We start from the raw sequence: 12,785 nt of genomic DNA on the forward strand, positions 1-12,785 counted from the left end.
TGGCCAAATATGTATGTATGTGGACTATTATACTCAATTTCAATGAATTGTTAACTACAAGAATCATCAACTCTCAAGACCAACCTCTGTTATATGTAATAAGCAACAAGTTCCCCCCAAAACTTCGGTTTGTTGCCTACTACGCCGAAAATCTACCATGTATGAGTAGGACAGATTTAATTGTCCCCAAGAATGTCAATCAATAAAAACAAAGGCCTCCAAACTACTGACTTTCTGTGTATACAGTTGCGATAGCAGGGTCAGTACGTGGAATTCCAACATAATTGCAACTGGAGCAAGGAAAAAACCAGCTACAACGACCCTTACTTCTGGATTCGTTCCACCTTCGCTCGAATCTTTTCTTCCAATACAGATGTGTCTGTGTCAAGATCAAACATCCTGTTTAGAGCATGCATATTCTCTAGAATCTCACTCAAACTACGATTGTCGCTTCCATCGCACCTGAGGTGCTGCATCGGACCATGAAGGAGTTTGTTCACTATTCCCATGCTAAGATCATAAATAGCCTTTTGTTGCTTCTTTGAGATATCATCGCCCATCTTTGACAAACACTTGTCAACCTCGCAAGCTCTGATCCTTTCAGCATAAGCTCTAAACTTCTTGATGGTAGGGACAGTCTCAAGTGAATCCTTCCAAGCTTCAAATTTACTTAATTCCTCAGTGATAATTTTCTGAGCTTCCATAGCCTTCCGAAGCCTATCCTCCTTGTGAGCCGCCACAACCTCTTTGAGGTCATCCACGTTATATACACATGCAGTTTCAAGATCTGAGACACATGGTTCCACATTCCTAGGTACAGAGATGTCAATAAAAAGCCGATTTCCAAGTTCTGGACTGACAGATGGAAGCATCTGTACATGTTCTTTCAAGAATAATGGGGTTTCTGATGCAGTGCTGGTGAAAATGACATCGGCTTCAGCAGCGCTTGCTAGCATATCTGAGAGGGGTTTGTAGATTATTTCAACATCCTTGAACTCTTCACGTAGGGCAGCAACTCTCTCCTCACTCCTATTAACAATCACCATTTCTCTGCACCCTTTAGAAACTAAGTGCTTAATTACGAGTTTTCCCATCTTGCCTGCACCAATCACCAACACTCTGGCAGTAGCATAGGAAGGTTTAGGAAGCTTCATTAGGGCTAGCTCCACAGCAGCTGAACTCACAGAAACTGATCCTGAGGCAATGTTGGTCTCAGTTCTCACTCGCTTCCCAACAGTGATTGCATGCTTGAAAAGCCCACTGATTTTCCTGTCAAAACCAGGTACTCCTTGTCCAACTTTCACAACATGTTTGACTTGAGCAAGGATTTGACCTTCTCCTAGTACAAGAGAATCAAGCCCAGCGGCTACTTCAAATAGATGCTGGGTGGCATCTTCGTTGTACAGCAAAATTCGGTGCTTAGAAAGCTCAGAGACGGGAACACCACTCACCTTTGACATCCATTCAGTCACTTCTTTAACCCCCCGATGCTGGGAGAGAGCCACCACATATATTTCCATACGGTTACAAGTGCTAAGAACAGCAGCTTCTTCTATATGATTCAAAGCACAGAGCTCACCAATGGCTTGAGACCACTGTGCTTCAGGGATGGCAAGTTTCTCACGTAGCTCAACTGGAGCAGTGTGAACATTTAGGCCTATAACCGCTAGGCTGCTCCTTTCCTTCGTATATCCTGAAAGAAAATAAAAGGATTGTTCAGAAAATTGAATCACCAAATCAACTAGTGGCATCACACAATCTTCAAACTCTCTGAGAAACATATAATTTATTCCACCAAAAAAACATACTCTTCAACCTTTTCAGAGTAAAGATTTTGCTTAACAGTCACATAATCACATACACATACCCATTATACTAAATTGAAAACTAGAGGAAAATTTCAGAGATCAAACTAAAAACAAAACGTAAATGCTTTGCTAATTCTCAGATGAACACTTAATAGGTCACTAAACAGTCACTGTTCTTTAACTTTTAGCAACCATTTCAAGAGCCCTAAACCACAACCCATCAACGATTTATGAAACTAAACTGGTTTACTGGACGAATATTACGCAAATTAAATCATTTGACCAATCAAAATTCCAAAACAAATTAGAAAATTAAACACAGCGAACTAGCAATTCAAAACACAATCACGGCTATCGATCGAAATGTAATAAAAATTGAATTGAGAAGAGAACTCACTGTCAGCCGAGGACGTCTTGAGAAGCTCGAGAGCCGAAGATCTCAAAGACCTGGAAGTGGCGGTCTGAACCGGTTTCTCGGCGCCAAATTCACACCTAGGGTTGAACGCAGATCTTCTGAGCGTCTGAATCTCGAAAGGCCTGTGCGGGATTCGGATTTGGGAATGCGAAGACTTGGAGAAGGAGGAGGTGGCGCGCTCTGCGTTCGGCCATGGAAGAGCGGCGACACCACTCGCAGCAGCCGCCATTTGAAGAGAGAGAGAGAGAGAAAGAATGAAGGCTGCAGAAGAAATCGGAGTAAAAGGTGGATGGTGATGAGATGATATATGAAGAGAGAGAGAGAGAATGTGAAACGAAATTGTCAAAGGTTTGATTGGGGAGTTTGGAATTTGGTGCGAAGGGATCAAAAAGTTTGACCGATGAGGAGGAGGAGAGGAAGCAGCCAATGTCAAATGTTAAAAACAAAAATAATAAAAAGAAACACGTTTTTGTTGACAGACCAAAAAACCAAACCATAAGCAGGACGGTTTAGGCGTCGTGTTCGGTATTATTTCAACAACCCCATTATTGACCACCGCCCAAGTTGTTTAATGTTTTTCATTTTGAACAAAAAAGTCGTCGGGTTTGTTGGTAAAATAAATTTTTTTTTGGTCCAGTTAAAATAAATGTTCTTGGAATTTGACAACTTTTACGCCTTTGTGATTATTGTAATCAAGCCTTTCGGTTTTTATCAAAGATATTTCTATCGTTCGGTAAAAAAGAAACGAGAGAGATGGTTGAGAAAAAAGAAATGAGAGAGATAGTTGAGAAAATAGTTGTGTGCGTTTTTTCTTCTCATTAGTAATCTCTATTTTTAGAGTTAGGGCTACAAGAATCCTTATTCTACATGGATTCTGACAAGATAATCAGATAATCCATACCAAATGGATGGCCTAAACCACGTTTATCTATAATTCAAAACACATAAATTCTTATTGGAGAAAGTTTTTTTTTTCTTACACGTCCAATGACAAGCTTTTTTTTAGGTTGGAAGGGCGTCCAATGACAAGTTGAAACGTGTAAAATTGAAGCATTTTGGCCTTTGTCATTCTTAGCTCCACAAAACCAACTTGAAGAAATCCACCCTAAGTGCAACCAAATAAGAAACATTTTTAAGTACAACTAGTCCCATAACACTTTTTTATTATCATTTTTTGCTAGAGCTTCCATTTTAAGTATTTGTTTTAGTATAAGCGATAGTCTAAACTACAATGGATGAGAATTTCTCATACACACACAATTAAAATGTTATATGAGTTCGGACCTGAGACTGGGCTAGACCCCGTTGGCCATTTTAAAGTCATTTTAAGTAAATCAATAACCACAATATAATAACTTGAAAATGAGAGCTCTAGCAAAAAAAGGAAAAAAGAAGTGAAGATAATAATAATAATAAATAGCTAGGTGAGAGGAGTTGTACTTACAGGGGGTGTTTGTTACACCGTGCAAGCTTGGATTGGCTTGGCTAAGATTTTATCCCATGTTTGTTTCACCTGGTTATAATTTCAAGTGGGATTAACTAATACTTGTTGGCGAGTCCTATTCTATTTGGGTTTTATTTATTTTTCCTTTGTGTAGATATTATGTAATTAGGATTCCACTTATTTCCTAATTAAACCCTACTAGGGTTTGTAACCTGTATTATAAATACCTCCTTTCGGAGAATGAAATAGATCTGAAAATATTCTACCATATTGTTTGACTTGGTATCAGAGCCAGGTTTCTGGTGACCTGTGTGTGTTGTGCCAACCCGTGTTCTACTCTGTGCCATAATTTCTTTTTAGGGTTCTTGTGCCCGTGCCTGTGCTGTGTTTATCGTATCTGCTTTGTGTTGTGTTTGTTTCCGCTGCTATCTATCATGGGTGATGATTCCATAGTTGTGACTGGTACTAGTGCATCTACACCGAAGGAGGCACGTCCCTCGTGTGATTACTCTACCCTGATTACATCTGACAAATTGGATGGCTCCAATTATGCCTCTTGGTCTCGTGGTGCGCGTATTATGATTACTAGTCGTCGTATGGCAAGTTGGATCAATGGGAAGAAGCCTGCTCCGTCTCAAGACTCCGCTGACTATACCGAATGGGAAGAAGATAATTGTCTGGTGCAGTCATGGCTTCTAAATTCCATGACTAAACCAGTTCGTGCCTTGTTCGAACATGGTGATATTGCTTTTGATATATGGGAGGCTGCTCGGAGGACCTATACTGTGACTCAGAATAGTTCTCGTTTGTTTCAACTCCGACGGCAATCCATACTTATAGGTCAGAATGGTGAATCTGTGAAAGTGTTCTATGAAAAACTTCATGCTATCTGGCAAGAGATTGATTGTCTGCGTCCGCATGAGTTTAATTGTTCTACTGATGGGGCTCGTCGTCTGAAAGAAATTGAAGCCGATCGAGTTTATGATTTTCTTGGTGGGCTAGATCCACCGTATGATGGTGTTCGTAGCCGTATTCTTGCTCTTAGTCCTGTTCCACCCCCTCTCGAAGCCTATGCCATGGTCATGGAGGAAGATACCCGTCAGTCCGCTATGCTTGGAGGAGGATCGCTGGCTCTTAAGGTGGATCCAGCACGTCACCGATCGGTCACCCCGCAAGTAGCGACCGGTCGCCAGCCGCAAAAAAAGTTTGGATCTTCTGCTGGGTTTCGTCCTTCTGCCTCCACCTCTCTTGAAGGTCCGCCTAAGTGCCGCCATTGTAATGGGGATCATTACTCCGAAAAGTGTTTTAAGGAGCATGGTTACCCTGATTGGTTTGCTGACTACAAAGCTCGTATGTATGGTCCCAAGGCCACTTACACTGTGACTCCTGATGAGGCCCGTCCTCCAACTCCATCTGCAAATCTGTGTGCTTCTAATACTATGCCAGGTATGGGTTCTACTACTTGGATAATTGACACTGGTGCTTCTGATCATATGACTTATAATGATAAAATATTTGATGAGTTGTTGCATAACCCTCGTGACCCATATATTACTAGTGCTAATGGTTTACCTTCCCCAGTTACCAATGAAGGTACCATCCATCTTACTCCTTCTTTACCCCTGTCTCATGCACTCTTGGTTCCCAATATTCATTGCAATTTGTTATATGTTGGGCGTTTACTTAATACACTTAACGCTTCTGCTACCTTCTATTCTACCCATTGTTTTTTCCAGGATCTCAGGACTCACGAGAAGATTGGGCATGGTAAACGGATAGGGGGGTTGTATTACTTAAAGTTGCCGGCTGCAGCAGTTCGTGATTGTGTCGCTAATAAAGCTCTGAGTGGCAGTGTCAAGGACAAGCACCAACTTTGGTTATGGCATCGTCGCTTAGGACATCCGTCGTTTGGTTATCTTAGACATTTGTTTCCTTCATTATTTAGTTCATGTGATGAGTCTAGTTTCAAATGTGAGACTTGTGTAATGGCCAAGAGCCACCGTACTGTTTTTCCCTTAAGTAATAATAAAGCTGCTTTGCCTTTTGAGTTAGTACATTCTGATGTCTGGGGTCCTGCTCGTGTAACTTCTCATGGTTTCCGTTGGTTTGTGACTTTTATTGATGACTGCACTCGTTTAACATGGGTGTATTTGATGAAGACTAAACATGATGTTGTCTCTATTCTTCCTGACTTTTGTGCCATGGTGTCTACTCAGTTCCATGCTCGTGTTAAAGTATTTCGCACTGATAATGGCGGTGAATATGTGAATCATACCTTGGCCCAATTCTTTCGTGATCAAGGTATCATTCACCAAACTACCACTCCTTTTACACCTCAACAGAATGGTGTGTCTGAAAGGAAGAATCGCCAGTTACTTGAAGTTGCTCGCTCTCTGATGTTGGATATGTCTGTTCCCCATCACCTTTGGGGACATGGTGTCTTAACCGCCGCCTACTTGATTAATCGTACTCCTAGTCGGGTTCTTGATTTCAAGACTCCACTTGATGTGTTATGTGCTCTTACTCCTCCGGTTTCGGTCTCTAAGTTACCTCCGAAGGTATTTGGGTGTGTTGCGTATGTTCATATTTACTCTCATCAAAGGAGTTAACTTGATCCTTGTGCTCTCCGCTGTGTCTTCATTGGTTATTCTACGACTCAGAAAGGTTATAAGTGTTATCACCCGCCTACTCAGAAGGTACATGTCACTTTGGATGTCACATTTCAAGAAGAAGTACCCTATTATGTGTCTCCCTCATCTTCAACTCAGGGGGAGAGGGGGAGTGAATTAAAGAGTTTCGGAGTGAAAAATAAGGAAATTTTTCCAGAACAGGATGAAAACGACCGGTCGCTCATAGGACGCGACCGGTCGCTCGCGTCGAGCTGGGACTATAGTACCGATACAAGGGAAGCGACCGGTCGCAGTGAGGAAACGACCGGTCGCGAACGAATCTGTCTAGATACGACCGGTCGTGTAGAAGTGGGCGACCGGTCGCTAATGAATCTGCTTGGAAACGACCGGTCGCACATAGGAAGCGACTGGTCGCCCGCGTCGACGAGCGATAACAGTATTGATACGAGCGAAGCGACCGGTCGCGAGGAAAGCCACGACCGGTCGCCAAACCAAAATTGTGGTTTTTTCGACCCTCTCTCAGAAGGACATAACAGTGATATTGGCGACTCTCGTACAGATGAAATTGATAATATACCCCCCTCTGCCCTGCCATTGCCTCAATCAAGTTGTGATAATGAGGTACTTTCTAGTGATATGCCTACCTATTCTTTGCCCCCACGTACTACCCGTGGGAAACCTAAAGTACAATATTCTCCTGATATACATGCCAAGTCTAAATATCCCATTAACCATTATATGTCAACTCATCGTTTATCTAAGTCATATGCATCATATTTGTGTCAATTATCTAGTGTATGTGTGCCAACTAAGTTGCAGGATGCTCTATCTGATCAAAATTGGGTAGATGCAATGCATGTTGAGATGGAAGCCTTGAACAAGAATGCTACTTGGGAGTTAGTTCCTTTACCAAAAGGAAAAAAGGCAGTTGGGTGCAGATGGGTGTTTACTTTGAAGCACAAGGCTGATGGTTCCATTGACCGTTACAAGGCAAGATTGGTAGCAAAAGGGTATACTCAGACATATGGAGTGGATTACACAAAGACTTTTGCTCCGGTAGCTAAGCTCAACACTGTACGCGTACTCTTATCCTTAGCTGCTAACCGTGACTGGCCGCTGCTACAATTTGATGTCAAAAATGCATTCCTCCATGGTGATCTCAAGGAAGAAATATATATGGATCCTCCGCCAGGTATTCCTGTGACTTCTAAGGAGGGTGTGGTGTGCAAGCTACGGAAATCTTTGTATGGATTAAAGCAGTCTCCAAGAGCGTGGTTTGGAAGATTTGCTGCATCTATGAAGAAATTTGGATATGTGCAAAGTAACTCTGATCATACTTTGTTTCTGAAGCGTCATAAAGGTAAATTGACGGCTTTAATTATTTATGTTGATGATATGATTGTGACTGGAGATGATCATGTAGAGATACAGAGTCTTCAGAAGTATCTGGCTTCTGAGTTCGAGATGAAATCATTGGGTGATTTAAAGTATTTTCTTGGGATTGAAGTTGCCAGATCTAAACATGGTATTTTTCTATCCCGAAGAAAGTATGTTTTGGATTTACTTGCAGAAACTGGAATGTTGGATTGTAAACCGATTGATACCCCTAGTGAGCAGAATCATAAGTTGGGGATATATCCCGATCAAGTTCCAACTGATAAAGAACGTTATCAACGACTTGTGGGGAAGTTGATTTATTTGGCTCATACTCGTCCAGATATTGCGTATGCTGTAAATATAGTGAGTCAGTTTATGCACTCTCCTAGTGTAGATCATATGGGGGCTGTGACTCGTATTTTAAGGTATCTGAAAGTAACTCCTGGCAAGGGGTTAATTTTCTCCAAGTATGGCCATACAAATGTAGAAGGGTATACAGATGCTGATTGGGCAGGTTCAGCCACAGATAGGCGTTCGACATCTGGGTATTTTATGTTTGTGGGTGGCAATCTTGTTACGTGGAGGAGCAAGAAACAAAAGGTGGTGTCTAGATCTAGTGCTGAGGGCGAGTACCGGGGGAATGACCCATGGTGTATCTGAGTTACTATGGTTGAGAAGATTGTTGAAAGACCTTGGGTTTGGGCCTAATAAACCCATGGAGTTATATTGTGACAATACGGCTGCGATTGCAATTGGTCATAATCCTGTACAACATGACCGTACAAAGCATGTGGAGGTTGATCGAAATTTCATTAAGGAAAAGTTGGATGCGGAGATTGTGTCCTTCCCCTTCATCCGTTCAGAGTATCAGTTAGCTGATGTTCTTACGAAAGCTGTTTCTACAAGTATCTTTCTCAACTCGCTTGACAAGTTGGGCATGCGTGACGTCTTTGCTCCAACTTGAGGGGGAGTGTTGGCGAGTCCTATTCTATTTGGGTTTTATTTATTTTTCCTTTGTGTAGATATTATGTAATTAGGATTCCACTTATTTCCTAATTAAACCCTACTAGAGTTTGTAACCTGTATTATAAATACCTCCTTTCGGAGAATGAAATAGATCTGAAAATATTCTACCATATTGTTTGACTTGTGCCCACCAAAAACACCTCCTTAGGTGTTCTTAGCGAAACCTGTCTGGAGAGGAGGGACTAACAATCCCTACCCAAGCAACGAGCAACCAACCTCACCCAATCGCCCCACAACCACCGACCCACCAAGTGGCAGCCACAACTACAATGGAGAAGAATAAGATGAAAGAGATGTAGAGGGGAAGAAGATGAAAGAGAAGCAGAGAGGAAGACAAGGAAAGAGATGGAGAGAGAAGAAAAGTCAAAAAATTGTCCTAGTCCAATCAAACATACACCAAACGCTGTACAAGTGTTATCCAGCTTATGCCAAGCCAAGCGAATACAAGATAGTACCAATATTTAATCCAATTCATAACAGTGCGTCGTACCAAACGACCCTGTTTATTATTGAGTTGCATCGAGATTATTGTTGTAATTACAGTTGGGTTAGGCTTTTTGAAGTTGGTTTTGAAGGGCTAAAGTTGGTTAAGAATGACAAATTTGCATTGCGCTAAATCCCCAAGCAGCCTAAACAAAGTTTCGTCCTTCTTCCCCACAATGAGAAACAAATGAGTTTAGTAATTGCAAAAGAAAAATGCAATAAATTTGTATGAAATATTGAACGTGAAATCATGAATACCGATTGTTATGATTTTTTTACCAATACGACGTCAAGTCTTTCGGAAATTGGAGAGTCCTAAATTAGCAATTGAAGAGTCTTTGATCTTAAATTCAACTCACATAGATGATGGCTATGATATATTTATGATGAGTTCGATACTTTAATTATAATTTATTTGATTGTGATAGTGTAACTTTGTTGTGAGTGTATTGACCCGTTGTAAGAGTATCATATCAATATTGAAAAAAAAGAGGAGAGGGCTCCCGAAATAGCACGGTGCATATTTAATTGCAGTTGAACTAGTCCAATCTTCTAATACCATTTTCTTGCCTTTCTTTTATCTTCAAATGGGCTTGCACGTTCTCAAATCCTCACCCCTTTCCTCTTCCTCCGTCAACACCACAATCACAACCACTGTCACGAAGCTCCTCCCCCCTTCAAAACCTGCACCCACTTCTCTCTTCAGAACCCATTTCAGAGCTCTACCACCAAGACCCATTTCAAGCGTCATACCCGCTATTGGGCTTGGTGGGTCTTTGTTCCAGAGTAAGCGTAGCTTTCGCGGTGGGGTTGTTGTAGCCATGGCTGCTCCTGGGTCGGTACAGAAATCAGAGGAGGAGTGGCGGGCCGTGCTCTCGTCTGAGCAGTTTCGGATTCTGAGGCAAAAAGGCACAGAGTAAGATGTTTGCAATTGTTTAGTCGCTTAATAATTTGATTTAGACTTCTAATATTAATTATATTGATGTATAGATTATGAGAAATAACTAGCAATTGCAAGCATTTTAGTTTATTTACTTGGTACGTATTTCTAAATTCATGTTTTTTGTGGGAAGTTTTAAATTGGGACTATTGGGTTCTGTGTGTTGGATGAGAGTGAAATGAGGGAGATATATTTTTTGGAGTTTGAGGCTCTGACACTGAGCATCCCTGGGTCTTGTTTCATGGTGTAAGCTTCATAGTCTAATACTGTAAGAAGAAGAGATGAACAGGGAGTTCATTTTTCAAGAGTTTACTAACATTGGAGGAACAAAAGATTATAGCAATTGAGGTCTTCCAGCTAGCTTGAATTGATTAGGTTGATCTGGTTGGGTGAATCTCTTTATATTTGAACTGTGGGGATTACATACCAATTAAAGACTGAGCTAGTATTAATTCTTGTTCTTCATCTATTTATCCATGGCTTCTAATGCTGGATATTACTAGCTTGGGTAGTGGAATTTTAAATGAATACCATCATGGCTAGTATAACAGCAATAGCTGTCTTTTGCTAAATGAGTGGATTTCCGGTTTCTATATATACAAATGGGATGAATACAAACATCATTAGGTGGTGATAATGGTTGCTTTATCATTTAGAATGTTCTGATTAAGTGTTGCCATGTTCACTGCCATGACTACCACTTCCTCAAGGGAGCAACGTGTAATTGGCATAGAATGTTAAATTGTAAAATATGAGAAAAAGAAGGTAGGAGGAGTCGTATCCGTTAAAAAAAGATTCTATATTGAAATTGGGCAAACTTACAGTGATTGTCCCAAAAAAAAAGAGGAAGGAAAAATGAGTCCATGTTCATAAGTATGACTTTGAGATTAAAATAGATTGTCATCCTACCATGGACACTTCTTTATTTAGGAGAGGAACCGACTAGTATAGACCAAAGACCTAAAACATTAAGCATGGCATTCGTGGAGTTGAAGTAGGGGCTGATGCTAAGTTTAAATTGCAAATGGTTATATTTGTGCACTTACAGAAAGAGGGAAATTATTAGTTTGTGAACAAATAAACATTTGGTAAAACAGGAAGTGTGATATGTAGTCTCTGAGTCATAGAAAGTTTCCAGTTAATTATCCTCAATTTCTATTTTAATTATCATTGTTGATTTTAAGAAGACCCTTACAGTCATTCTAATTACTGAAACTGTTGTGGGAGAAGAATCTGTGCGACTTACTTATTTCTCCAACCTCCACAATTTGTAAAACAAAATTAAAACAGGAAATGGAAACCATGATAGGCTTCGATTGGAATGGCTGTTGCAAATTTTCAGAAATAAAATGGATAGCTAGATAACTACTGTGTAATTGATGGCATGCACTGTGCAATGTAACATGCTTAATGCTTTGTTATGTTTCGTGATGGTATCTAATGAATATGCAAGAATGGAAACTAACTTGTGCTTGATGCTATAAAGGTATCCAGGCACAGGAGAATATGACAAGTTCTTTGAGGAGGGAGTCTATGGCTGTGCAGGATGCGGGACTCCTCTCTACAGATCCACCACCAAATTTAATTCTGGATGTGGTTGGCCAGCTTTCTATGAGGGTCTTCCTGGGGCCATAAATTATAACGTGAGTAGGCTTCCTTTGTGCAGCATTGTTGATTGTTTTATTTATTTATTAATCTTCATTCTCTTCCAGCTATCAGTTATATATTTAATGCAATTTCTTTATACTATCAGCCAGATCCAGATGGAATGAGGACTGAAATTACATGTGCGGCTTGTGGTGGACACCTGGGTCATGTATTCAAAGGCGAAGGCTTCCGAACACCCACGGATGAGCGCCATTGTGTGAATAGTATTTCATTAAAGTTTTCTCCTGCCAATTCTAATCCTTCGCAGTGAAGCCCTTTGCATGCTACATTTCAATATCGCCAATTCTAATCCTTCACAGTGAGCGCCATTCTGTCAATAAAGCTTTTTTCATGGTAAAGAATAAAGATTGATGCTAAACCTTTACGTGCTACTGCTGTCATTCTTCTTTTTGTATGCCTTAACTTACACATAATTTCGCCAAATTGGTCTTCTTTTTCTCCTATTCCTCCAGCTATACCAGCTGATGTTGTGTCTGAGTTCTGATGTATAGGAATGGACTCATGTATCTTCCTAAGTACGCTTTTTGCATTCTTGCTTTAGCGAATGGTTTACCTAGAACGCAAACTAAGGTTTTGTTCATGTTCTTGTAAGCCTTAAATGATGCATCATATTTAGTGAAATAATTCTTGCATATGTCTGTCTCATATCCGCTAGTCAGTTTTATTACCGTGACAGGGGTCGTGTAGATGTGTAGTAGTACACAGCTGTTGTATGCAGGATTTGTTATATATGCCGCGGTATACATCCAACTTCGGTTATGCATTCATATTTGGTTACACTACATTATTCTCTTCATCTTCATTTTCTACCGTTAACATGTTTAAAAGTTAAATTGGCACAAAAAAAAAAAAAAAAAGGTAAGAAAGAAGAAAAAACATAGAAATAGGGGAAGGGAAATCGAACCTAGTATTTCGGGTGTATGGTTAAATGATCTCAACTATTTGAGTTACAAGCCCCTTAACTATGAATATTCTTCATCCATTAAAATTAAAC

The 12,785-nt window shown here is 40.5% G+C and overlaps 2 protein-coding genes across 2 annotated transcripts; one reads left to right on the forward strand and one right to left on the reverse strand.

Moving 5' to 3' along the window:
* On the reverse strand, nt 1–2,632 carry LOC110745371 (glutamyl-tRNA reductase 2, chloroplastic-like). Its single transcript, XM_021945453.2, has 2 exons — nt 2,206–2,632; nt 1–1,693 (listed from the first exon to the last, which is right to left on the reverse strand). Exons 1-2 carry the CDS (start codon nt 2,450–2,452, stop codon nt 324–326), a joined length of 1,617 nt encoding a protein of 538 aa, XP_021801145.1. The 5' UTR covers nt 2,453–2,632; the 3' UTR covers nt 1–323.
* Nucleotides 2,633–9,692: 7,060 nt separating this feature from the next.
* Nucleotides 9,693–12,371, forward strand: LOC110745372 (peptide methionine sulfoxide reductase B5-like). Its single transcript, XM_021945454.2, has 3 exons — nt 9,693–10,099; nt 11,610–11,766; nt 11,877–12,371. Exons 1-3 carry the CDS (start codon nt 9,771–9,773, stop codon nt 12,039–12,041), a joined length of 651 nt encoding a protein of 216 aa, XP_021801146.1. The 5' UTR covers nt 9,693–9,770; the 3' UTR covers nt 12,042–12,371.
* Nucleotides 12,372–12,785: the final 414 nt, after the last annotated feature.

The sequence above is a fragment of the Prunus avium genome, chromosome 8 (assembly GCF_965620075.1).
Source record: "Prunus avium chromosome 8, drPruAviu1.hap1.1, whole genome shotgun sequence".
NCBI classification, from domain to species: Eukaryota; Viridiplantae; Streptophyta; class Magnoliopsida; order Rosales; family Rosaceae; genus Prunus; species Prunus avium.